The 27,078-nt window shown below is 39.3% G+C and overlaps 1 protein-coding gene across 5 annotated transcripts in view; it reads right to left on the bottom strand.

Annotated features, from left to right (window-relative positions):
- Window positions 1-26,477, bottom strand: part of LOC113528291 (amyloid beta precursor protein binding family B member 2) — a 34,589-nt gene extending 8,112 nt beyond the window's left edge. For 2 of the 5 annotated variants that reach the window (XM_026916764.3, XM_026916765.3), the window contains exons 1-8: window positions 26,346-26,477; window positions 20,159-21,182; window positions 19,023-19,198; window positions 18,713-18,838; window positions 17,106-17,236; window positions 16,382-16,442; window positions 15,477-15,644; window positions 15,262-15,389 (exon numbers count right to left, since the gene is read on the bottom strand). In XM_026916764.3, coding sequence (XP_026772565.2) covers window positions 15,262-15,389; window positions 15,477-15,644; window positions 16,382-16,442; window positions 17,106-17,236; window positions 18,713-18,838; window positions 19,023-19,198; window positions 20,159-21,164 — 1,796 coding nt within the window. In that variant the 5' untranslated portion in view covers window positions 21,165-21,182; window positions 26,346-26,477. Of the gene's footprint in view, window positions 1-11,619; window positions 11,845-15,261; window positions 15,390-15,476; window positions 15,645-16,381; window positions 16,443-17,105; window positions 17,237-18,712; window positions 18,839-19,022; window positions 19,199-20,158; window positions 21,183-26,345 lie in introns of those variants that run through there. The other 3 variants (XM_034309853.2, XM_026916768.3, XM_026916767.3) reach the window with 2 other exon arrangements.
- Window positions 26,478-27,078: the final 601 nt, after the last annotated feature.

The raw sequence follows: 27,078 nt of genomic DNA, 5'->3' as shown, positions 1-27,078 counted from the left end.
TGTAAGCTGAGAACTCATCTCTATCTGTTTACGTTCCATTACTGCACTTCCACAGGGACACACTCTCATTACACGGCTACACACGTCGGCTATTTGATGAGCAGAACACACACACACACACACACACACACTGCATTGCTCAGTAAAGATCCTATTGAGATGCATTACGTTACATGTGCCATATGTAGGTGAAGAATCTAATTAGAGCCAGGATAGGAGAGGGGAGAAGAGAGAAAGTGCATGGACTTAATTTTACGTAAACGGCATAATGAGACCACGGGTTCTATAAACTGCTCGTCTATGATAAGGTTCTGTAAAAGGTAAGATTGTATGAGAATGTAAGTTACACAAGTAGAATCCTGATATCTCAAATTCTTACCATTTAGGTAAGGAATAAAACACTTGGGGGTGTGTTGTTATAGGAAAATAATCCAAGACAGGGTGGTGTAATTGCTACCACTGCAACATTTCCTATAACAGCGCATCCAAAGAATACAACTATTTATTAATAAAAAAAATGATGTCATATTGTTTTTAATCCATTTATAATTACATTTAATATTGTGGAACAACTGTGAAATAAGTTTATCTCTTATGTTATAGCAGCTATGAAGAGTCCGCACAAGTGTGGACAATCAGGTGAAGTGGAGAGGAAAAGGAAGGAGAGAAAAGAACTGAGAAGGAAGCAGAAAAAAGAGACGGAGAGAATGAGGAAAAGAAGGGAAGGGTGAAATAGAAGTAAATGAGATAGAAAAAAGAAGAGAAACATGGAAGGAAGGAGAATAAAGAGGAAAAAGTGGGGGGGGGTGATGAAGTGAAGAAGAGGTGAATGAAAGAAGGGGTAAGGAAAATAATGAAGAGGGGCAAAGAGGAAAAAAATAAGAAAAGAGATGAGCAAAGGAATGACAGAAAGAGAGAGGAATTTGTGTATGAATGAAAGAAGGAAATGGGGAAGAGAATGGTAATAGGAGGAAGGCAAAAATATAGGAAATGAGAAAAGCATAAAGAGGAAGAGAGGAGAAGGAAGCATGGGAGATGAGGAAGAGAGGAGAAGGAAGCATGGGAGGTGAGAAAGAAAGAAAGAAAGAACCAAGAAAAGAGAGGAAGAGGAAAAGGGGGAAGAATCAAACAGGAGAGGAAATGAATGAAATAGGAATGAGGAAGAACAGAGGGAGATTAGATGAGGGGGAGGAAATTGAGAGGAAGATTAATGGAGAGGAAAAGAGGGGAGTATTGGAGAGAGAATGAGAAAGAAAGGAGTGAAATTTGAGATGAAGGAAACAAGAAAGAGGAAATGGAGAATGACAAGAGAACAGCAGTGGCTTAGGTTGAGCAATTTTTCTTTGTTTGGGTGTATAGTGTGTGTGTGTGTGAGTGGACTTCAATCAGGCAGGCCTGCTAATCAATCCCTGACTTCCGTTTATTTAAGCGAGTTCACCTGCATCATCTCATCAATCATCATCTGTAATCGTTTACCCTCTTCAGTCGTTTATTTCACTCGTCTGCAGAAATGAAAAAGGACAGCGAGCCTCGAACCAAAACCGCAGACACTAAAAACACAAACATTTGTCACTGCTACATAAATTATGTAATAATGTTCTGTATAAAAATAAATAATTGCAGCATTTCTTTCCACTGCAACACACTGTAATGAACAGAGTACAATATACTGAACTACATAAAGGAGAGAGAGAGAGAGAAAGAAAGAGAGAGATAGAGAGAGATTTGCATATCTAACAAATTAGAGGAAAAGAAAGAATAGAAGGAGATAAAATGGAGAAGAGAATGACAATAGGGGTACAAAAAAGAAGGGATGAATTAAGGGAAATAAATGATATTAATGAAAAAGGAGAGGAGAAAAGAAGATAAAGTAAAGACAGAGATGAAGGACAGAGAGGGAAAAGGAGACAAGGAAAGGAAGATGAGCCAAAACAGCAAAAGGTGTAAAAGGAGAAGATGAGGAAAGGAGAGAATGAGGAAGAAGAGGACATGACAGGAAGTCATAGAGGTGAAGAAAGAGGAAAGCAGAAAAGATGTGAAGGCATGGAAAGGAAAATGAGGGGATGAAAAGAGAAAAAAGAACACAGGACTGGAAGACGTAGTGGAGAATGAAGAAAGTAAAGAGGAAATTAAAAGGAAGAGGAAAGCGGAAAAATCTGCAGAAAATGAGGGGACGAAAAAGAGAAAGAAGAGCATTGGACAGGAAGATACAGTGGAGGAGGAAGGAAGAAAAAAGGAAAGAAAAAGGAAGAGGAAAGCATAATAGAGGGGAGGACATGCAGAGAAAAATGAGAGGAAGAGGAGCACAGGACAGGAAGATGTAGTGGAGAAAGAAGGGAAAACAGGAAAATTAGGTAAATAATGGAAAGAGAGAAGAGGAGCAAGTTTTGGTGAAGGAAGAAGAGGATAAAAAGAGGAGAAGGAAGGGAAGAGGAGACCATGAGAGATTAGAGAAAGATGCGAGAAGAAAAGGCAAAAAAAAGGAAGGAGAAGAGGAAAGAAGGAAACGAGGTAAAATAAAAAAAAAAAAAATACATTTTCAATATAATTTAATAAAAGGATCAGAGAGAAAAAAAAATGAGGGAAAAGAAAAGGCAGATTAGAGGAGAATGTTTTGGTGCATGCAGAATCGAGACACAACACAGACGCCTGCAGACAAAAACACATGCAAAACCAGAAGCACAATAACGGGCGGTGTGTGTGTGTGTGTGTGTGTGTGTGTGTGTATGGGGGGGTTATATCTTGGTGCGTACCAAATGTTTCCAGAATGTAGGAATATCAGACAGTTTTGACCTTGTGGGGACATGTGGCTGGTCCCCATGAGAAAAACTGCAGCTTATATTATTAAAAAAAAAAAAAAAGCCAAAAGATGTCTATTAATTTACTGAGGTTAGAGTTAGGTGCAGGCACTGTATTAATTAGCTACAGCAATAATCCTGTCAGCTGAAGGTCCTCAGAAGGAGAGTAAGCCACATACACACATGTACGTACATGTGTGTGTGTGTGTTTGTGTGTTTGTGTGAGAGAGAGAGAGTGATGATAATCTGCCACAGTCGGTGGCCATTAGGCTAATATCGCTGCTTAATTACCCATTAACATTGTAAAGTTGTTTACATGACACACTCGTCTGCTCTCCTGTCGTCTCCGCTCACCTCCCTGACTGTAAATCAGCCTGGAGCTCATTAGCCATGAGCACCTGTTCAGCACATTCACACTACATTACCTATAAACCCTTTCCACCCAACTTCCATGACCTGAATGGTGCAAGTAACCAAAGTCTGTAAAGATACACACACCAAAATGGCAGAAACAGGATCGGAAAAATATTGCGAATGCTCGTAAAGGACGATCATGTAAAAATCCAGGGAAATGTCAAAACATTTCAACAAAATTTGCACTAAAATGACAGGAAACTTCACCAAAACTGCCTCATCTTGTTAGCATGTCCATGACTTTGCACAAATTTGTCTTAATAAATGTGCATTGTGGAAATGAAGAGGATGTACTTTTAGGAAGTCAGAACAGGAAGAGGAAATGAGAAGAGGATAAAAAGAGAAGTGGTAAGAAGTGGAGATAAAAGCAAATTAATTAAGGACAACCAGTGATAATGGCAGTCCCATGTTTTGGTTGCCGAAAACCTAAGTGACTAAGCTAAAAAGTGGTCGCTAACATAATGTTAAAAACGTATTGTGAGGTAATTAGCTAGTAAGTGCATTAATACAGACTAAAGGAAATAAATGAGTACATGATTTTTGAGCCTTAAACAAAAACTCAGCAAGTCATTGGTAAAGATTCGGCTAGAATTAAATTTCTGTCCTCGCATCACAATTTAAGTGTTTTTATTTTCTCAGGACATGTTTAATGCCAAACAATCGACATGTTTGTATTTTACTCGGTTTCATCCGTGTTTCCACATACCTGTGACTTCCTGCTTCCTGCTAATCTGACATGTAAAAACCGTTCTACAAAACCGTACGGTTTCTAGGAAACCGTGAATAAAAAACTAATAGCCTGGACAAGAATGGAATTGTGTCTGCTACACGAGAACCACAGATAAAAGATAACCTTTTATTAATCCCTTGTGAGAAAATAAGTGTTACATTAAAGTGTAACCGAATTTATGCACATTTAGTGACAAAATATTTAGTCCTGTGCGAATGTAATGAATAGCTAACGTTAGCTCGTCATTGTTGTCTTGTCGAGCAAAGGGAGGTGTGAAGAAGTATTTACGTCCTTGACCTGTTTAAGTTCTTGACCTGACTTACTGTATATGAGTCCATTTTGAATTTTCAAAATTTCCAAATGTGACTGATAAAAGAAGCAGGCATTTATTTTATTTTCAGATCAATCTTCCCAAACAGCACTGCAGTAGTTACAGAGCACCCTCCAGGCCAGCGTTCTGAACATTTATTTTTATACACTGCACAAAATTAGGACTAAACGAATATAACTGGCTGGAGAATAAACAAGAATCCTACTCCCGATATATATTTTTTCCCAAAATGCCTACAACGAAGTAGCTTCACGTATCAATGGGTTTTCTGAGGAAAGCCAAAATATTTGTGTGAAATCAGCATTAGGATGTTACCTACTACATTGGATCTTACAAAACATATTCTTACACTATACAGTATACTATACTATATATTATGTATTGACTGTATTTATGTCACTGAGCCACCAGAACAGTTTCCACAGGAAAAATCACCCAATTTTCCCAAATTCCCAATTCCCATGAAGCCTAGTTCCTGCTGTTTTTGGGTCAGGGGTACAACTTTAACTTCAACCAACAATTATCAACCAAGTGGGGTTAGGATTAGTACATTGGGCCAGGGTTATGTACACTGATATTACATGACCGCTCACTACTAAACGTATGTGACTTATCAGAGACTAATGTGATTTCGGTGTGTGTTTGAGTTTTCTTGTAGTTAATCATTGGCTAGATTTTTCATGCACCCTTGTCCACTTGTCCATCAACTATCCTATCAGTTACAATGAAGTTTAGAGTCCAGAGGGATCAAGTCAACTTCAGGAACAAAAGCTCCCCTGGAAGACATTGTATCTGTAACGTCTTGAAAGTAGGCTTGGATCTCTACAATTCAATAAGCAAGAAGTAAAACACTTTGGAGGACTCTGTGACAGAGTGGTGTCATGTGACCAGATGTCATTATTTTCAGCACATGCTGAAGTGTTTTATTCTTCTTATACCACAGTCATTTGCATTACAATTTTTTTGGGAAATGTCCTCAAACAAGTATTCGCTTACATTCTCTCATCAGCCTCTCTTTTTTTTCTCTCTATTGAAGTTAATATGACAGAAATGCAAGTTATCATGTCACCAAGAAACCGCACAGCATGAACCTGTCTATTCTGAAGACTGTCCTGTGGAGGAAAACTTCAGGTAACAGCTTTACCTCTGACTGTTACAAAGCATTGACATGGGAGACTCCTTCCCTAAATGCAAAATAAAATCTCCTTACAGAAAGCCTCACCATATCAACAATTACACACATTTTATTATTATTATTAATAACCTTTGTCAGAGCCGCTGTTATAGAGAACACTGTCTGACCAATCAGAGTCAAGAATTCAAGAGCACTGTATAATTTCTAACAAATATATAGTAAGCTAATATCTAGTAATATATGAGTCACAAAAAAACATTGCCTTTGCCATGTTTTGAACAGTCACTCACATTGTAAGTTTAACTTTCTTTAATAGGGATACTATTTTTAGTAACATTATAAAATAGAGGTATATTTTTTCACAGAGAAACTATGGGGTGTAAAAACTTTTGCACTCAATTGTACAAATAAGAAAGTGCATTTCCACAGTAGGTCTACATCTTCCTTCACAAAAAATGGTCAGGTTTACATGTCCACCAAACATTTCGTGTCTCTGACGTTCCTGCCCTGCTATACACTCCGTCCCTGGGTGGTGCACACTTCTGAGGCGTAAGGGAAGTCAGCAAGGGCACGTCAAAGCCCTGTGCCTATAGAGAAGGATCTCTCTCCCTATACACACATACAATTTTACTGACTCCACACTTTCTGAGGTCAGATTTATAGACACACTGAGACAGTGAATCAATGAGGGCAAGCATTAAATCAGAGAGAGAGAGAGAGAGAGAGAGAGAGACAGCCCAGGTGAGTCGAGCCATTCAATTAGAGAAAAATGGATAGAAGGAATGAAAAATGATTAGAAGATGTGTGTGTGTGTGTGTGCTGAATTTTGTGTAGTGGAGAACAATGCTGCAGGGGACCTATGTGGTAAAGTGATACTGAAAGAAAGAGAAAGATGAAAGCAAAGAGCTGTGAGCCCAATGAGAGATAATGGATAGAGTGATGAAGCAAGAGAGGAAAGACGAGAGGGAAATGAGTTCAAGAGAGATGAAAAATCAGCACAGAGGAATACCCTAGTCACAGTGTGTGTGTGAGAACAGAAAAAGGTTAATGATCTCATTGTGTACAACAAGCTATACATCTTAAAAGGGCAAAAGTATCAGGAATTTTATGTGGGCCCCACTGTTAAAAGGGCAACTCTGGTTGTATTATGAAAAGGAAATTAATGCGTGAACAACAGGGCTGAACAATTTGCATTTCTTTCTGATTGATATTGCAGTTGTGATATTCACAGTCTGCATTATTATGATCTAGGGGTGTAATACTCTCTGGTCACAATTAGATTCGATTCACTTCACGACACTGGCTTCACAATTTCGATTTGATTTGATTCTCAGAATTGAATGAAGACAAATTATGAGTGAAAAGACTCCTTTTCTATTTCTGAATCATAAACAATGTGCATTTTTGTTTGTATGAATCTAAATAAATTAGAAATTCCTAACAAAAGTTTATTATTGTAAACAAAATGTACTACAAGTTCACCATATCTTGAAACTAAATTAATAAATGTTTAACTTCTCCTAAAAATTTTGAGTGAATGAACAAAGTATATGATTTTGAAAATGATCGACTGAAACATAATGAGCTCTGTAGCAGAAATAGAGCTCCAAAGTTGGCTAAAGTGCCCAATTTCCATGGCCTTTGGTGTTTTTTTGAAAGCTCCTGAATAGCTCTTTTTAACCGTTATAATGTGGTTGTATAACCATATAATGAATAATGTATGTTGGTCATTGCAAACCAGACGTATTGGGCTATCAGACTTCACAAGTGGTGTATCATAGGCTCCCCACGAAAGAAAGTGATCACATGACCAGCATGCTGTCTATATATTTTAACTCTATGGGTTGCACAGATTGGGACATCTGGTGTTCAATCAGTGGAACTGCATTACATGCATAATTAACAGAATGCTGATTTCCACAATGTGAATCACACATGTGCACAATGCACATCGTCACATATTTGCATCGTGATTCATCATGTCATAATGCATTGTTACACCCCTATATTCATGCAATTATCCTATCAGCCAATCATGTAGCAGAAGGCAATGTGTAAAATCATGCAGATACAAGTCGAGAGCTTTAATTAACGTTGATCATTTCAGGAATGTTCTGGGATTTTCACAAAGAAAAAATATATACAGGGTATCTTTGTAAGTGCGACAGGTCAAAGAGAATGGCCAGATTGGTTTTAGCTGACAGGTAAGCTACAGAAACGCAAATAACCACTCTTTACAACCATGCTGAGAAGAAAAGCATCTCAAAATGCACAACATATGGGCTACAACAGCAGAAGACCACATCGGGTTCCAGTCCTGTCCTACACTGGGCCACTCAAATAACCACTATTTACAGCCGTGATGAGCAGAAAGGCATCTCACAACAGGTCAAACCTTGAGGCACACTTTCCGAGGTCAGATTTATAGACAGAAGAGAGCAAGCATTTATTCACAGAGCAGACAGTTTAAGATTGGAGAAAGACCAGACAATGGATTTTTAATCTTCAACTGTCCAGTTTCGGTGAGCCTGTGCCCTGTGTAGCTGACAGGAGTGGATCCTGATGTGTTCTTCTGCTGTTGTAGCCTATTCACCTCAAAGTTTGATGTGTTGTGCTTTCTGAGATGCTTTTCTGCTCAGCACGGTTGTAAACAGTGGTTATTTGAGTTATAACAGTCTTCCTGTCAGCTCAAAATGGTCTGGCCATTCTCCTCTGACCTTTCTCATCAGCAACTGCTGCTTAACGCGTTGTCCACATGATTTTATGCATTGCACTGCTGCCATGTGATTGGCTGATTAGATAATTGCATGAATGTGCAGGTGTACAGGTGTTCTTAATCAAGTTTATGATGAGTGTATGGGGCTATATTGGTGATGTATATTGTATCAAACATAACAATGAAGCATCATTATACTATAATCCTGTTTCTATATAAAAAAAAAAAAAACCCTGATGCAGTCATGTGTACCGCTGTGTACTGATTCAACAGTGATATTAAAGATTAAAATTAGTGTGGGTGTAAAACTATATTGCTTCAAATTAACTTAGGAACAATATTGTCTTAAAGCTCTGGAGAAGCTACATCCATTATTACTTCCTAATGAAGTTAAGGTTGTCCTTGCAGACAACATGCAGTACAAATTACATTTCAAATATGTATGAATTTCCAATTTGTCTGGTGGACCGAAGTCCCAGCAAAATACTTCAAGTCCCAGCAAGTGCTCATGATAAATACTGTAGCACAACCTTAACAAATTTAAGTTGAACACTCATGGTCTACATGAATTTCACCAAGATTCCTCCCCTTTCATTGTAAAGTGGGCGGGGCTAATGTTGAGTAAAGCTTGAGCAAGACTTCACCTCACCAATCACAAGGTTTATTCCTCACAGCGGGCCTTTATCAAAACGATACAGTCAAGCTTGAGTGATCTCGTTAATCTGAGTGTCCTGGTGAACTCTCTCTCTCTCCCTCTCTCTCTCGTTCCTCTTCCACTATCTGTCTCTCCACCATTGCTCCTCCTCCATCTCTCCTCATCCATCTTTCTCTTTTTGCTGCTCTCCCCGCCACTCTGTCCCCCTCCACTCCACTCTCATTTGCTCTATTACTTCCTCAGACATGAAGAAAACACAACTGATCCAGTAAATCACCAGCTGTGTGTGTGTGTGTGTGTGTGTGTGTGTGTGTGTGTGTGTGTGTGATCTCACAGTGAACTCATTCTGTCTCCCTGAACTGAATGTTTTGCTTCAGCAGAAACAGACAAGCCTACACACACACACACACACACACACAAGTGGCAATATGGTAATCTCGTGTATGAGACTGAACCTCCATACACACATACACACACACATACACACACACACTAAATCCAAGCTGCAATGTGGGAATTCTGTGTACCAAGATGAAGCTACACACACACACAAAATCAAAGCAGCAATTTTGCAATTTTGTGTATCAAGATGAACCTCCAGACAAGCTTTTGTTTCAGCAGAAACAGACAAGCCTACACACACACACACACACACACACACACACACACACAAAATCAAGTGGCAATATGGTAATCTTGTGTATGAGACTGAACCTCCACACACACACACAAATGCAAGCTGCAATGTGGTAATTCTGTGTACCAAGATAAAGCTACATACACTCACTTACAATCAAAGCTGCAATTTTGTGTATCAGGATGAACCTCCAGACACACACACACACACACACTCTCTCACCCATGACTCTTTATGTGAACTTTGAGTATGAGAATGAGTGGAGAGATGAAATGACTGTACTACTACTACTGAATACTGTACTATACTACACTACACTATATTACACTACAATATACTATACTATACTACTCTATACTACACTACACTATATTAAACTACAATATACTATACTATACTACTCTATACTACACTACACTATATTAAACTACAATATACTATACTATACTACTCTATACTACACTACACTATATTAAACTACAATATACTATACTATGCTATACTACTCTATACTATACTACACTGTAATATACTATAATGAACAATACTATAATATAGTTCCACTCATATGCGCATCCACTGCACAGGCTTTAAAACATCCAACCAAAACGATGGTGAGAGAAAGAGAGACAGACAGATGGCTAGATGGACAGACAGACAGAAGGACGTATAGTAAGCCAGGTATCTCTAAACACACATAACAACATAGATATATAATCTTTCATATTACAGTCACTCTCAGTATAACAAACATTCTCACACCAGTACAGTGTTCTGCATTAAAAAAAAAAATGGTGAGATGAAAGATTAACAAATACATGTTAAACGCTTCCAAAAATGTAGCATGTTGAGTGAAGAAAGAAAGAAAGAAAGAAAGAAAGATCAAAGGAAAAATTAAGGAAGGATGGAAGAATAAACAAAAGAACAAAACAAACAAGGCTGAGGCAAAGAGAAAGAGCAAAATTTAGTGAGAAAGACAGAAGAAAAGAGAAAGAACGAAAGAAAGAAAAGTAAAGGAAAAAGAACAAAGGAAAAATTAAGAAAGAAAGAATTAGCAAAGAAAAGAAAAAGTAAAAAGCAAGACAGTGGTTCAAAGAAAGAAAGAAAGAGAAAGAAAAAGAGGAAAAACCAAAGGACAAATTAAGGAAGGATGGAGGAATAAGCGAAACAAATGAAAAAAGGCTGAGGTAAAAAGAAGGAATAAAACTTAGCAAGAAAGAAAGAAAGGATTAACAAAGAAACAGAAAAAAGAAGTAAAGACAGTAGGGCAAAGAAACAGTGAAGCAAAAGAAAGAAAAACAGAAAAAAATAAATATTTTTTTAAAAAAGACTAAAGAAAGTGTTAAAGTATTAAAAAGAAAGAAAGAAAGAAAGAAGGACAGGCTGTAACAGAGAGGAAAGAGTGAATAGTGAGGCAGTGTGTGTGAGTAGAACTGAAGCTGCTGTAGAAATATTATGACGTGATCAGCCGGCAGTTCCAATTCAAATCCACACACACACTCCGTCTCTGTGTTTCACCAGAAATAATCACACTTCATCTGGAATACGATCAACTGAACAGAAGTTTGAACAGAGACTAGGAAGAAGAAGAAGAAGAAGAAGAAGAAGAAGAAGAAGACACTATAATGAATGAAGAGGTGTGTATCGTGTGCAGCTTTTCTCTTCCATCCTCTAAATCCTAAATCCCCCTGCTCTCTTTCCCACTTTTCCCCTGAGCTGCTCTCACACACACACACACACACACACACACACACACACACACACACACCACCCTCTTTCCCGTTTCTCTGTGGAGATGAGGAGAGTTCCACCACATCTTTCATATGTGTCCTAATATACTCCACTGAGACACACACACACACACACATATGCAAATGCTTAATTCTGCAACCCAGCTGAAAAATTATTCACACACACCTGTCTCTCTCTCTCACACACACACGCGCACACACACACACACACACACACACACACACACACATGGTACCTGCAGACTAAAGAGGCTTTAAGCAAAAATGCAAGAACACAATGCAAGGGAGATGGATAGAGTGAAAGAGAGATAAAAAGACAGAGAAAAGAGAGTGTGATGGACAGACAGGAATAAAGAAACAGAGATGGAACAGAGAGAGTGATAGAGAGATGAACAGAGAACGATAGACAGTAAGAGTGATGGAGGGATGCAGATGGAAGAATGTGTACTCACCGAGTCGGACATCTCTATTAGCACCAAGCTGCTCTCCGGCTCATTATTCCCGCACACACACACACACACACACTGCACTATCCTCTATCCTCCACTCATCTGTCACACAGTTCCCTCTGTCCTCCCCTTCCCCTTCTCTATCCCCTCTGTCTTTCCCTCTTTCTTTCTCTCTAGACGAGAGCCTTCCTAACACACGCCTCTCACATCACTGCAAGAATCCTCTCTCTCTCTCTCTCTCTCTCTCTGCACTCTTCTCCCATCTGTCCTTCACTCCACCTCCCTCTCCATCTCTTCTTCTCCTTTTTATTACTTTCTTTATTTATCTATTTATTTTCACAACATATGAACACATTAGTCTATATACTGCTTATTGCATTATTGTAAATATTTTGCAATAAAATGTAAAAAAAAAAAAAAAGAAAGAAAAAAGTAAAAACTCTTCCTCTCGCTCTCTTTTATCTCTTTCTGTGTCTCTCGCCCTCTGCAGGACACAGGTTATGGGAGGAAGAGAATAAGCAAACAGCCAACAGGAAGTAAGCAGAGAAAAAGTGATGATGTGAAAACAAAAGGTAGAAAGAAAACCAGACAGAGAGAGAGAGAGAGAGAGAGACACACACACACACACACACACACACAGAAGTGGAGAAAGAAACAGACAAAAATAAGTGAGAACAGGAATTAAAACAGAGGTCTAACATGAGGGGAAAAAGAGAAGAAATGTAAGAAAGTGGGATAGAGGGAGAAAAATAAAGGTAGAGAAAGAACAAAAAATGGAAGGAGAGCGATAAATAGAGAGAAATTGAGGAATAAAGAAGGGGGAAAAGAGAGACTGGGGTGGAGGGAGAGAAAGAAGGGAAAGGAGAGAAAAAATAGAGAGACAGAAAGAGAGAAGAAGAAACGGAGTAGGAGAGAAATAGAAATATTTACAGGAGAGATGGAGGGTGAAAGAACAGAGGTGGAAGAAAAGAAAGAGAGTGAGAAGAATGGTGTGGGGAAACACTCAAGAAACTAGAAAAGAGATAGACAGAAAGAGGAAAGGAGAGAAACAGAGACAAGTGGAGGAAGAGAGATGGAAAGGTTTATAGGAGAGGTAGGCAGGTGGAAGAAAATACACACAGAGAGAGGAGAATGGTTGGAGCTCCATGTTGCTGAGAAGCTCTCTCCACACACACACACACACACACACACACAAACACACACACATATTGCTGAGCACTCCAGAAATAGAGCTGTGAGTTAAAATCCCATGGAGCCTTCATCTCTCTGAATCTCATTCACATTGTGTGTGTGTGTGTGTGTGTGTGTGTGCACAAGTGCATGTGTGCTTGTGTGTATGTGTATGTCCTCTCTCTCTCTCTCTCTCTCTCTCCAGCTGTCCACTAGGAAGACATTTGAAAATCCTCTATGCAGAAACACGGCTGTTCAGAACGCTGTCTACACCGTCATCTAGTGGCCAGCTCACACACTGCACCTCTCACTTTCACTCCAACCTCCAAGGCTTTCCCCATTTTTGTTTTTTTTTAGAGAAGCAATATCTTAAAGATCGGTTAGATCTGGAATCAGTGCAGGCGTTGCCAAATCTAACATTCACAGACATATTTAACTCTCAAAGAGTACAGAAGTACGGAACTTTACGTCACCTCTGGTCAGTAGTATCACTTTATGAAGCTTTATAGATAGAGACAAAAGTCTGTCTTGCTAGCTAAAACTAGCCAGTGAACTGCGTAGCCTAGATAGATATGAAGATATGACCAGCAGATATGTACAAAAAGAAGATAAACAACAACAATAAACATAAAAATGACACATCTGCCACAGACAATTGTTTAGCTTAGTGTATGTAGCTATAGACACCTAGCTAACATCATCATAGCCAGTGTAACTAGTAAGTCAATTTTCCAAGTATAAAGTGTTCATTACAACGAATATATGGTTTTGTTGGGATCCATCTATTGTGGCATTCCATAGCACAGTACAACGAAGGCATATTGATATGTGATCAGAAGCTGCGTTCACGCCTTGACGTAATTACCGTAATTACGGGATTCCGACTTGTGAAAAACGTTCTTTAACGTAAACTAGGAATTTTCCGAGAGCTCTGACTTGTACCACCTGACTGCTGCAACGTCATGTGGAAACACTCAAAATGGAGACGGCTTCAGCAGTAAAATGTAGTTAACTAGCTATCTCGTAATATTTCTGTGTAATAATTGATAAGGAAATGTTATCGTTACCTGACGCACTTTCTGTGTCTTCAATATTTAGCAAAAGCATAAAAATGTGATTTATTGTTGTAATTATGTATTTTGAACAGCTCTGAGTAGATCAGCCGGGTTGTCATCTCGTAACTACGGTAATTCCGATAGAGCATGAACGCAGCGAGATACTCCAGAATCTTTTACGTGAAAAGAAGTGATGTCACGTGAAACAGATCAACTGGTATGAGGAATCGTACGAGCCAATCATTTAGATTTATATGTCGCTTGTCAATTTGTCGCTTGTCACCGTTGCTGAAATTGCGGCATCAAATCGTACGCACGCACATGCAGCTTTTTTTCTTTTCCTAGTGTAAACGTAGGATAACACTTTCAAAACTTCGACTCTTCAGAAACAAATAGCAACTCGCGTATCCAATCAGGTCACATCTCAGGAGACGAGTAATCCAAGACAGAGGGTGAAATACCAGGGAAAAATTTGTCTTGCTAATATAGCTATGGAAAAAAGCTAGCTAGTTTAGCTATCTTCAATACATTTCTTATAAATGTGGATTAGATAGCTAAACTAGCTAGCTTGTTTCCTTCATTATCTTTGATAAGAATAAATCATCTTTTTTTTTTCAAATAAAAATGTTGTGTTAGACATAGATCCATTGAGGACTTTGTATATATCACAAATTGTGTGTGTTTGGTTTCTTTTCTCACTTTTCTGATTCCTATGCTAAGGCTGAAAAAAACAATATATACAGAATCTACTGATTAATATCGGCCAATACCTTATCCGATACTGAGATAGAAAAATGATAAGGTACTGATGAAGTTGCGGAAATGAAGTCATTAACCAAACATACACAGAAACACCATGCTACTTTTTTCGAATTAGACTCACAAATGTTTTTGTCTCCTACTTGGTGTTTTTTTTACATATTTAATCCAGATCTCCTTCTGTTTTAGGAATTTTCTGGAATATCAGTTATCAGATTTTACACGTACACCACACGCACCATATAGCGGAAATACAGTGTCAACCAACAAAGCACCAGAAACGTCAGGCATGTCAGAAATATTACAATATAAACATATTTAACGTACAGTTTTCGTAATGTAGTTCATAACATAGTTTATAACGTAGTTTTCCTTTAAATGCACCTAACAATCCATTACACCCAAATCAGAATACAGCAAACGAACTAAGATGAATATGAATGATATTTATGAATGATATTTTACGATACAAAGAACTGCTGCTCCTGCTGCATCACAGGGCAGCGTAACACACTCAGACGAAAGTGCTATCCGCCCTCTTCCACATACATGAGCTCACAGAGGCAAATGATTGGCTGTGGTCACTGTGATTGACAGCGAAGACAGAGTAACACTGATACTAAACACCACCACTAAACTACAAAATTAAATTCCCACTGACCTGCTGCTCCCCCGCCCAACTCCCCACACGCGGATGCTGCCGATTGGCTGAGAGTGGAGGAGGGTGTGGTCTACAGGGTCGATCAGGGTCAAAGTGGTGTCCTGCAGCACTAACAGCATCGCTTTTCCCTAAAAAAGTGAGAGAAAGGAAGCAACAGCCTGAGACGTTGTTGCATCATTAAAAGACTCATTCAGTTCTGTGTTCATAATCTTTACCTCCTCCATTTCCCCTGCGCTCTCTCTTTCTCTCCGGCGCAGTGTGTGTGTGTAAGAGTGTGTGTTTGAGTGCTGGAGGAGTCGGATGCAGTCGCTGATCACAATGCTGCCAGACACCATGTCAGCCTCACACACTTCCATCCAGCCGAGAGCGCGCACCCGAAACACCTGCAATACACATGTACAGAGTTATCACACACACACACACACACACACACACGCTTCACCATTTTGTAGATGATTGAATCCCATAATTCATCCCTCTTTTCCTTTTTACTTCCTTCTCTTTCCCCTTCTCTCCTCTTCATTTTCCTCTTGTTTTGCACCTCTTTACTCTTCCTTTTTTCCTTACTTCCTTCTTACTTCCTTCCTCTTAGAGTTCCCCCACTGTGTTTCCCTCAATGTAACATGTCTCCTTCCCTCTTTCCACTCTCCTTTTCTCCTTTCTTCCCCTTCACTCTCTCACTCTACAATTCCTTCTTTTTTAAATTCCCTTCCTTCTTACCTTCTCCCTTTTCTCCTATTACCTTGTCATTTTCTTTTCTTCCTCCTCTTTTTCTCCTTTTTCCTAATTTCTTTCATTGCCATTCTATTCCTTTTCTTTTCTTTTCTTTTCTTTTCTACCTCTTCTACCAATTTCTTCCCTCAGAGTTCTTGCACTGTTTCTCCCTCCATGCACATTGTGTCCTTCCTCCTCTCTTTCCACTCTCTTCCTGCATCTTTTTCTCTTTTGCTCTTCATCTGCTCCTCCTTTTCTTCTTTTACATTTTCCTTTATGTTTAATACCAGAAGGTGGCAGCAATCCATCTTAACATTAATATTACAGTTCACCTCTGCAACCACATGATGGTGCTGTGAATAACACCCTTGTAATTATAGATATAATACAATGAACACAAACTCACATGTGTCTCGAAGTCATTGATGGGGATCACTGTGTCAGCAGGAGGAGCTGGAACTTTAGCTCTGAGGAGAGAGAGAGAGAGAGAGAGAGGTAAAGGTAAACAGAAATGATCAAAGGGTATCAAGCAAGACAGATGGAAGGGGAAAGGGAGAGAAAGAAAAAGAGGGAAGGGAATGAACCACAAAAAAGACGGCTAAAGAAAGAAAGAGAAATTGATAAATATTCTTGGAGTGGCAGAGAAAGACAAAAAAGATTTATAAATGACTGTCTATTAAAAAAAAGTAGAACTTTGACTTGTTTTTACTTCCTTATTCCTCTCCTCTATTCCTTGTCCTCCTTTTCCCCTTCCTCACTCTCTTACACCTATCCTCCTCTTTCTATCTGGGTCTTTTCTTAACCTCACTCCTTGCCCTCTCTTACTCATCTATTCTCTTTCCTTTTTTGCATTAACTCTTCTCTTCCTTCTCTCTTCCACCTCTCTTCCTCACCACTTCCTCTCCTCTTGCCTCTTCCCTTTTCTCTGTCTCTTCCTCAACGCCCTTCCTCCATTCCTTCTCTCTTCTCCCAGTCCTCTTTCTTCTTCTTTTGCCGTCCTCCTCTCTTCCTGGAATCTCCCTCGCATCTCTTTCCTCCTCCTTTTATTCCTTTTCCTCATTAAAACAAATAGAGAGTGCTATGTATGTCCAACATGTGACACACTCGCACATCCACACCCACACACACACCTGGTGTATCTCAGGTTTACGTAGCTGTACGGCATGCAGCGAGCCCCAGCACACTCTTGGTCTCTCCGCTCCTCTCCTCTCCCACTTTCACTCTGTCTGCAGTCAGAAGGGGCGGCGGTCTCCTTCAGGTCCTGTAGGAAGTGAAGCACATTTCAATTAAAATGTCGCTTCAAATATATAAATAAGGTAAATTACCTTATTCTATATAACCTTAAAACAAAGTGCTTCATGTTCATAACAAGTGTGTATGTCTCTATATGTGTATGTGTATGAGAGACCATGAGAAAGAAATCTATGTGAGATAAAAGTCTGGTATATGTGTGTGTCTGGGTGCAAGGCCCCAAACTGTAAAGGGGTCACAAGACAATCCCATTAGTCAATATGTTGGACAGCATGGAGACATCTGGATTTAAGCAATATAAATAGGAAGGAGGAAAACTTCCTGTGTTTAAAAAGACACTGAGTAGCTGGATGGGCAAGTTAAAGTGTTTGGTATGTGGTAGGAGCCACTAGATATGAATAATCTATGTTTTTCCTAAAAGTTTTCTGTCCAATTCAATTCAATTTTATTTGTATTAACAAAGGACATTGTCACAAAGCAGCTTTACAGGAATATATACATTCAAGATTTAAATTTTAAATGTATGAATGTATGAATTTATCCCTAATAAGCAAGCCAGAGGTGATGGTGTCAAGGAAAAACTCCCTGAGACTCAAAAGGGACCCCATCCTCATCTGGGTGACATCTGTCCACAATGAAATATGAAAACAATAGAAAACGGCATGCTGAGAATGCATACTGGGTGTCTGACTCGTGACCTTTACGACATTTCTGTTATTTTCAGTTGTTTTGTTGCTGCATTTGCGTGGAGTGAGAACAGCTGGACAAAATGGCCTGAAATAACCCAGACAACAATGAACACTTTCTTGCACATCACAGCATCGCTTATGTGTGTGGCGGACTTGGAAAACCCTTCAATGATGAAGTTTTGACATTTTCTTCTATATATAGAAGAAAAACTAAAAACTGAACTGAAATATGAAATACATTTACCCCCAAGAAGCAGACAGACAATTAGACAGTATCACACACCAGATGGATTAATGTTAAATTACTAAGTGCTTTTATGCTTTTACAGATCCTCCCCAACTAATATAATTTCACATTACGTCATCCCTCCATTCATCCTTCTGCCTAGTACATGACTCACAGTAACAGCTCCAGTCAATAACGCAGGTCTTTAATGACTGCCGCACTTTTAAAGACTTGTATCCTGCCAGACATGACTGACCCGTGGACCCAGGAAATCTATGAACACTCTGCATCCATTCCAGAAAGTCTTCATTTTTAAAGTATCATGTAACTGTAGATTGTCATAAGGTGTGTTTCTTAAAGGATGGACAGAACTGGCAACAAACTCAGTGTGATGGAAGGATAAAAGAAAGGTTTTTAATTATTCATAAACATGTAAAAGCTCTTAGGATAAAACATATTACATAAGAAAGAAATGCAGCTGCACTCAGTTTAGGTTTAAGCAAAGCTGTTGATCAATCATGTCCTGTATAAAGTGTGTGTATGTGTGTGTATGTGTGTGTGTGTGTGTTACCAGGTAGTTGTTATTGAGGAAGGTGCCTGTGGTCACTTCATAGCAGAGTGAGGATGAGGAGGGTGAAGAGGCAGCAGATGAAGGCACAGGCTCCACAGAACTATCTGACACTATACTACTAGGCCTCTACAAACACATACACACACACACACACACACACACACACAAATCATCGCTATGCATTTGATGAGTTTATTTTTTTAATGTTATTATATGTTAAGTTGATATCATTAAATACAATTAGAGACTGACCACACCCTTCTTACCCTCAGCTATAATATTGCGTGTGTGTGTGCGCGTGTGTGTATACCTCACACTGTGTCTTAGATGAAGGCACACACAGCGAGCTTGCCCCACCTTCCTGGCTCTGTTTGCTATCGGTTACGGGTTGGTCCTGTTGCGTGTTGCTTTGCCAGAGATAAACATCAGACACCACATCATCCTCCTTCTGCCACACAGGGGGCAGCGCTGAGTCACTGCATGGACCTGCAACCAACGTGCACACAATAAACACACACATATAGCATGTCTATATATATATATATATATATATACATATATATGCTCACACACGATGTGTTGTCATGGTAACATCTTTAAGCTTTAAAGACAAAGAGTAGGTTCAGCATAAGAGGCAGAAACACACACACTTGCAAGGAGATAAGCGCAGAAATTCCAAGTGTGTGTGATTAGAAAGAGGCGATAAGAAATGGACGTAGGAAGTGTGAAATGAATCAGAAACAAGCTGTCTAGCGTTCAAGGAATTCTTAACTGAAAAATGATAGTTGTGGTAGATAAACTGATGGACATGTAATTGACTTACAAATGGATATACAAGGATGGACAGAAGGATGGGTGGATGAACACATAGATAAATGGATGGGCATATGAATGGACATGCAGAATGACAGATGAATGACAAGATGGACACATGGGTACTGGATGGTTGGATGGATGGATGAGTGGGTGGATGAGTGGGTGGATGGATAGATGAATGGATGGATAGGTGGGTGGGAAAAAGATGGATTCATGGACATATAAATAGATGAACTGATGGATGGATGGATGGATGGATGGATGTTTGGATAGATGGACATAAGCCAGGAATGGGCAGGTTGTTGTAAGGAAGTTTGGAGAGATGGGCATATGGATATATGGATTGACATATGGATGAAGGGATAGATGGATGCTTGGATAGACATGGATAGAATGGGCAGGTACATGTACAGAAGGCAGGACAGATTGACATATTGATGGACATAGTTAAAGGAATGGATGGATGCTTGGATGATGGATATATGGACAAATAGATGTGTGGATAGATCAAATAATCTACAGAAATGGATGGATAAAGAGGATATGAAGGAAAGGAAAGACAGATATGAAGGACAAACAAATATAGTAGACATCAAGATCAAAATGGGCTGATAAGCAGGATGAGCTCACCTGTTTCCTGAGGTGTCTCTATAGATGGACTCTCCTGAGACAGAGTTGTCCAACTTGAATCATCATCCTCCTCTTCTTCTTCCTCATCCATCTGTTTGTCTTTTCGGTGTTCCACAATGAGTGGGGCCATGGGCAGAGAATTAGGTGGGACCAGAGACCGAGCTATAGGCAGTGAAGTGGGTGGAGTCTCTTTTCTTTCTCCTGCAAAATGTGGTTTTGACATAACCTTCAGCCCGCCATCTTTGCCTCTGTCATCCACACATTTCACTGGAGTGTGGGCGGGGCTCAGGTGAGTGTGGGCAGGGCTCTGGTGCTCTTCCTCCTCTTCATTGGCCAGAAGCAGCAGGTGATTCTGAGGGAGTGTGAGATGAGCCTCCACCCGATTTTCTTTGGCCCAGTTTTGGAGCTCCAGCTTGGGCAGGCACGGTTTCTCTTCATCTGGTGTCTGGATTTCTTTCACAGGAGATTCTTCTTCTTCTTCTTCACGGTGATATTCCAAAAAACTTTTCGTCCTTCGTCTAAAGGGCATATTCTTCTCATCATCTTTGGCAAAGGCATCTGGCCAATCACGTCCGCACTCAGCCGTGATGTCATTGCGGTTTGTGTCTTTTCTACTCAAGTCGAATTGCGTCTCCTTTAGCTGGAGATTGGTCCCATTTTTTGCCAGTTTGGGGTTGGATGGAGAGAATGATAGAGAAAAAGAACATAGGGAAGAGGAAGAGGCAGATTTCGTGGGAACGGGTTTAACCCTTCCAGGGGCAGTACTTCCATCCAGCCCCATAGCATTCTGCAAGTTGGTCAGAGCGTATTTCTGGCGGTTCTTCGAGGGAACTGCAGAACCCTGTGTCTCCACAGAAACGCCTCCCCTTGTGAAATCACGGCCCAGTTGTTGATTGAGAGAAGAGCGGAGATTGAGGGATGTGGGTGGGTTCACTAAAGGGCTTCCACGATTGGTCGACTCTAATGTAGAGGCGCTGCGTCTGAGGGCTGGTTTGTGCAGCGACATCTTCGACTGGTTGGTCAGCTTTGAGGAGAAAAAAACAGATTTAAATTAATTTTGTATGTTGCCAATTCCTACCCACTAGCTAGGGTTCCTGTATCACCTGACAGACATTTGAAGACTTTTTGAACTGGTGCTCACTAACACCTTAATTTGCTAACCAATGGGATTTATCTGGTTATGTACAATTGTGGTGTAGGTATAACATGTCTGGCCCATAAGTACACATATCGTAGAAGGCATGAGGCCACTTAGGTATATTGGTGGTCCTTCACTGTGCTGTAAAATGGGTGTCTATGAAAATATGTTGTATCTAGATGTATCCATGCCAATTTTTATTTTTATTGCTTAAAAAAGTACATGATTCACTGAAATTAGCTTGTGCATGAAGTTCTTGGTCTTCCAAAAGTACTTTTTAAATAATTTTATGAAGCACAGACCATAATCGTAATTTACCCTAATCTATGAATACACAGTGTTTATGTTATACAAACCACAGCTTGCACTTACAATTTCCAGGTTACATTTCTCAATTACTAACTGCGCTGCCATTTCAAGGTTTTTGACTGTATCTTCTCAATATTGTAACATTTTGCGAGGCGGGGCCAAGTGGACATAGGCCTGAGGGGCGGGGCCAGGTAGATGGATACAAAAGTATGAGGAGGGCGGAGCCAAATATTATATGCATTTCACCTACAAACTGTCAATTCTTACATTCACGTTGCAAATTATAATAAGTAAAAATACAATGACAAGTTAATTTTTTCAGAAATGATGTTAGTTTGTTGGATTAGTCTATTCATGTAACAACATTTTGTCTTAAATGTATGCATCTCCATAGTGATATGGCTAATTTAACGGGAGTGTTTTACTTCAGGTGAATTTCCTGCACTGACCGATGTTGATTGTTAAACTTTGTTTCATCCATTTATTTCCAAATGTAACAACACAGCTGCTGTAATGTGTGTGTGTGTGTGTGTGTGTCTGTGTGTGATGTTTATTCCTAAATAATATATCCACTACAGTCAGAATGCTGACAGGTTATGAAACAGCTGAATACTCTGTGTGTGTGTGTGTGTGTGTGTGTGTGTGTGTGTGTGTGTGTGTGTGCACGCGTGGGATAAAAAGGCTCAATTACTGTTTACCTCACGAAAGACTGTCAAGTCAGCAAACCATCTAACGTACTACCTCAACAAACATGTATAGTATATATACACCATAGACAAACACACACACACAGTATATACATAAAATCTGTGTGATCCTGGTGATGCTGGTGGAAAGTGTGTTTGCAGCAGATGTGAAATGAGACAAGCTTAGTTCAAGGTGATGAGACAGCGCTATTGCTGCAGCATTGTCCTAACCCCTATAAACAGGACACACAGACACACAGACACACACACACACACACACACACACACACACACACACACACAAAAGAAGACCTGTTGTCTTGAACATGTTGCTAATTTGCAGAGTTTAGATCATTCTAATCAAAGTAGTTTCATTAGCATTAGCATTCCCACACTTGTAGCAACTAGCCTCGTGACTAGCCTTTCTTTTCACTTCTTCAGCCCAATGTAGCGCTAATTAGCATAAAAATAATGGCATTCATTACGTATAAACATAGTTTAGCTAAACCAGATAGCTTAAACAATAAAATCTGCAATGTGAAATTAAAGTTTACCTAACATTAGCTAGCTAAGTAGTTTTCTTAGCTAACTAGCAATAGCTAGTTGATTTTATCTTGCTAATCAGAGTTCACTGTTAGACAAAATTTGAAGGCACCCTTTTCACCTAGCAAAACATTTCCATTTAACAGTATTTTACTGTATGTTTGCTAGTACATGTTCTCATCAGCAGTTCACTGAGACATCACTGAGAATGATTGTCCAAATGGGACAGATCTTATATCTGGACACAGAGGAAGTGATAATATTGTATAATATTATATCACAGCACTGTTGAATTCTGCAGTCTGATTGATTAGAAGGTGTTGATTCAGTAGTTGATTCAGTAGTTCTGACAATAAGGCAAATCACAGGTTTATATTAATGCACTCATTCTAATACGTTATCGTTTCTATAGAAACAGCTAAAACAGGGACTTGTATGATGGATGCGGCACGTAAATGGATAAAAAAAAAACATAATTGTTTATATGGTGAACATTTCTCTGAGGTGATGTTTAACATTTTTAGGACACATTTTCTTTCTTTCTTTTTTAAGGTTTTTGTCCTGGTAACTTTGAGAGAGAGAAAACAAAAGAGGTTGGTGAAGGAATGACTGTTTATTGCTGCTATAACATAAGTGATAACAGGAACTAACTCGTTTCGCGGACGTTCCGCAACATTAAATGCAACTATAAACTGATAGAAAATAACAATCTTTAATAAATTTTAAGAAATTGATATCATTGGCATTGCTGTGGTAAAAGAGGAATGAAATACTTCAATGTTGGGATGGTAACAGTAGCTCTGCTTCATATGGGAGAGCAATCATATCACTTAATCTTTGATTATTTTCCTATAACAGCAGGCCATGATGTGCTTTATTCTTTACTATATATATAGAGAATATATCAATTATATATGAGATTATATGGATTACCTCAATTATATATGAGATAATATGGATTATATGGATCATCATAAAAATTTAAATGCATAAAATGCTGGGGATATAGGAGAAATTTACTACAAACCAGTACATTTTTATTGATAAAATTGTTGCAAACTTCACCTTCCTTAACACTTTAACTACATGCTATCATCATGCCTTGCTTTTTTTTTCAATTTGTGCATTACAAAGCATGTGAAAGATGAGAGCTCAGACAGATATAATCTATTTATAAGCGCTAAAGTCCACTTCCTGTAAGTACATCAATATCCTGCACTGTAAGCTAGGTTCGCTCCAGGATGGATTATAAAACCCAGTTTAAATTACAACAGGGAGAAAAAACCTAAAGGGATGCTTGGGCTGAGGTCCAAATTAATTTCTTATTTAAAGGTGCATCTTGTAGGTGGATGTAAATCTGGAAGGGCTCTAACCGCTTTGGGAGAGACTCTTGGGGGTGGAGGGGTTGTCTGAATTTTATTTTCCGCTGGCTGGCTCGCTAGCTAATGCCATTAAGCTAATACAGAAGGAAGCCATTTAGCAGCAGCTAGAAGGGCAAATATCTTACTGCAACTATAATCAAAAGCTGTCTCATACTATCCCTGTCTTCATGGAGCATGAATTATTGTAGTAACACACATGTTCCAAGACAAGGAATATATTTATGTCACTTTAATGCAAACCTTTAAAGCCCAGGAACACAAGTAACCTAACACAAATGTAATACAGTACAATACACACAATCACCTCACACACAACAACCAAAACACTGAAAATGAGAGAAGCTGATAGTAATAGCAAACAATTATTATGCACCCAAACTATGAAGATCAATGAAGATCGATCACCGTATATGAGGTAGCTCATATCTGTTTACTATTTGCTTAGTTATACACACATTGTGATATTTTCAAGGAATAAAACACTTGAGGGAGTGCCGTTATAGATAAATAATCAATTATGGGGTGGTATAATGTGGCCTGACACCAAGTTATCACCCAACAGTTGATTATTTTCCTATAACAGCTCCTCCCAAATTGTTTCAATCCTCTTAATCGACAGCAATTGCCCAACACGCGCAATTTGTGTTATTAATTACAGCATGAGATCATGATTTTTACAGTTTATCATTAAGTTTAATGTTGTGGAACATCCACAAAACAAGCTAGCTCCTGTTATTACTTCCGTGATACATCACCATCCTCTCGTTTTCTCTGTGTCCTGAAAACTTTCCAGCATTGGAAAACATTACAGCTTAACCGCTGACTGTTACAAAGCACTGACACTGGAGACTCCTTCCAGAAATGCTTAACAACCATCTTCTCGCAGAAAACCTCATCATACTAACAATTACACATGCTTTTAATCTGTATATTTTACACGTCTGCCATACAAGTTCCTATGTGAGCTGAGCATATTAATGTAACCCTTGTAGCCAAAACTATTCTCAGAGCTGCTGACCAATCAGAATCGAGCATTTAGTACCACAGTACTGTAGTACAAATGATATATTTTTCTTCAACAAGTTGTTAAGCAATATTTTGTCTATGCAGTACGGCAAACAAAAATGCATTTGTATAGTAAAGCGTGTGGACAGTAAAGCATAATAAAATAATAAAGAATTAAATAGGAAATTGAAATGGAACGTTCTACAAAAAAACAAAACAAGAAAATAGGGTAAAAAAAATCATATCAATCATCTCTTTACTCTAGCTCAGTTTTATTTTTACTGTTCTATTTTTTACATCATCATCATTATTATTATTATTGTTGTTGTTCTTGTTCTTCTTCTTATTATTATTATTATCATCACTGTTATTATTATTATTATTATCATCATCATCATCATTGGTCTTCTTCTTCTTCTTATTATTATTATTATTGTTGTTGTTCTTGTTCTTCTTCTTATTATTATTATTATCATCACTGTTATTATTATTATTATTATCATCATCATCATCATTGGTCTTCTTCTTCTTATTATTATTATTGTCATCACCATCATTGTTTATTATTATTATTATTATTATTATTATCATCATCATCATCATCATCATTGTTCTTCTTCTTCTTAGTATTATTATTATTATTATTATTATTATTATATTAAGGTGTGACCCAGGCCAGGATCCTGATCTTCCATCTTGCAAAACACAATATTGATAATTGTAAGAATTATCACATGATTATATTGTGCATGCCTACACAACACACACACACACACACACACACACACCCGCATCAGCTGCGACCTGACTGGCATTTTCCATGAGACTGCAGGCCCGTCTGTTGCACTTCACACTAAAGCATGACACAGCAATAAGGAGGGAAAAAAAATCACACACACACATACACACACACACGCACACACACGTGCATACATCAACTCCGACTGATTATTATTTAGACGCGTGTTTGTTTAGTTTTTTGGTCACAGGAAGCATCACACAGCAGCATCATTTGCAGAAAGTTGTGGATATGAAGCGCCGGGCGCTGCCCCATGCTCCTGCCACAGCCTGGCATCATCACCTCCTGCACATCAGCAGCATGTTTCAGCAGGAAAAACACTCACCTCAGTCCAGCACAGTCACACTCTGACGATATCAGTCCCCAAAAATAAGCTCCTAATAGCGTGAGCTGCAGTGTGTGTGCTTTCCAAGCCAGTTTCCTCCAGTATCCGTCATCAGAGTTTCTCTTCTCCTCCCTCACCCTGCCTCTCTGCTCACTGTGGAAAGCCAACAGGGTCACAAACTCTGAATACACACCTCACTACATCAGACATCATGTGCATAAAGCCTGTTTTAGCCAAGATGATGCAAGATGGCCGTCACGCGTATCCTGCGGTCATTTGCTGTGTCGCTCGTGCACATCCTCAGAAATTAACCTGACGCCTTTGCATGGTGCAAAATCAACAGAAATAGTGGAGGCAGTGGGGGCAAAGTGGGCAGCTGCCCCGAGTGCACGGTGTTTGCATGTTCTCCCTGTGCTTCGGGGGTTTCCTCCAGGTACTCCGGTTTCCTCCCCCGGTCCAAACATGTGCTGTAGGCTGATTGGCATCTCTAAATTGTCCGTAGTGTGTGTGTGAAGGGGGTGTGTGAGTATGCATGTGATTGTGCCCTGTAATGAGTTGGTACACCATCCAGGGTGTCCCCCGCCTTGTGCCCTGAGACCCCTGGGATAGGCTCCAGGCTCCTCGAGACCCTGTGTAGGATAAGCAGTACAGAAAATGGATGGATGGATGCATAGTGGAGGCAGTATAGTGCCATGCGACACCTTGTCCGCAACTGACTAAACAAAGTAATGTC

The sequence above is a fragment of the Pangasianodon hypophthalmus genome, chromosome 13 (genome assembly GCF_027358585.1).
Source record: "Pangasianodon hypophthalmus isolate fPanHyp1 chromosome 13, fPanHyp1.pri, whole genome shotgun sequence".
NCBI lineage: Eukaryota > Metazoa > Chordata > Actinopteri > Siluriformes > Pangasiidae > Pangasianodon > Pangasianodon hypophthalmus.
The sequence above is the reverse complement of the archived record's forward strand: the minus strand, read 5'-3'. Positions and strand labels throughout refer to the sequence as shown.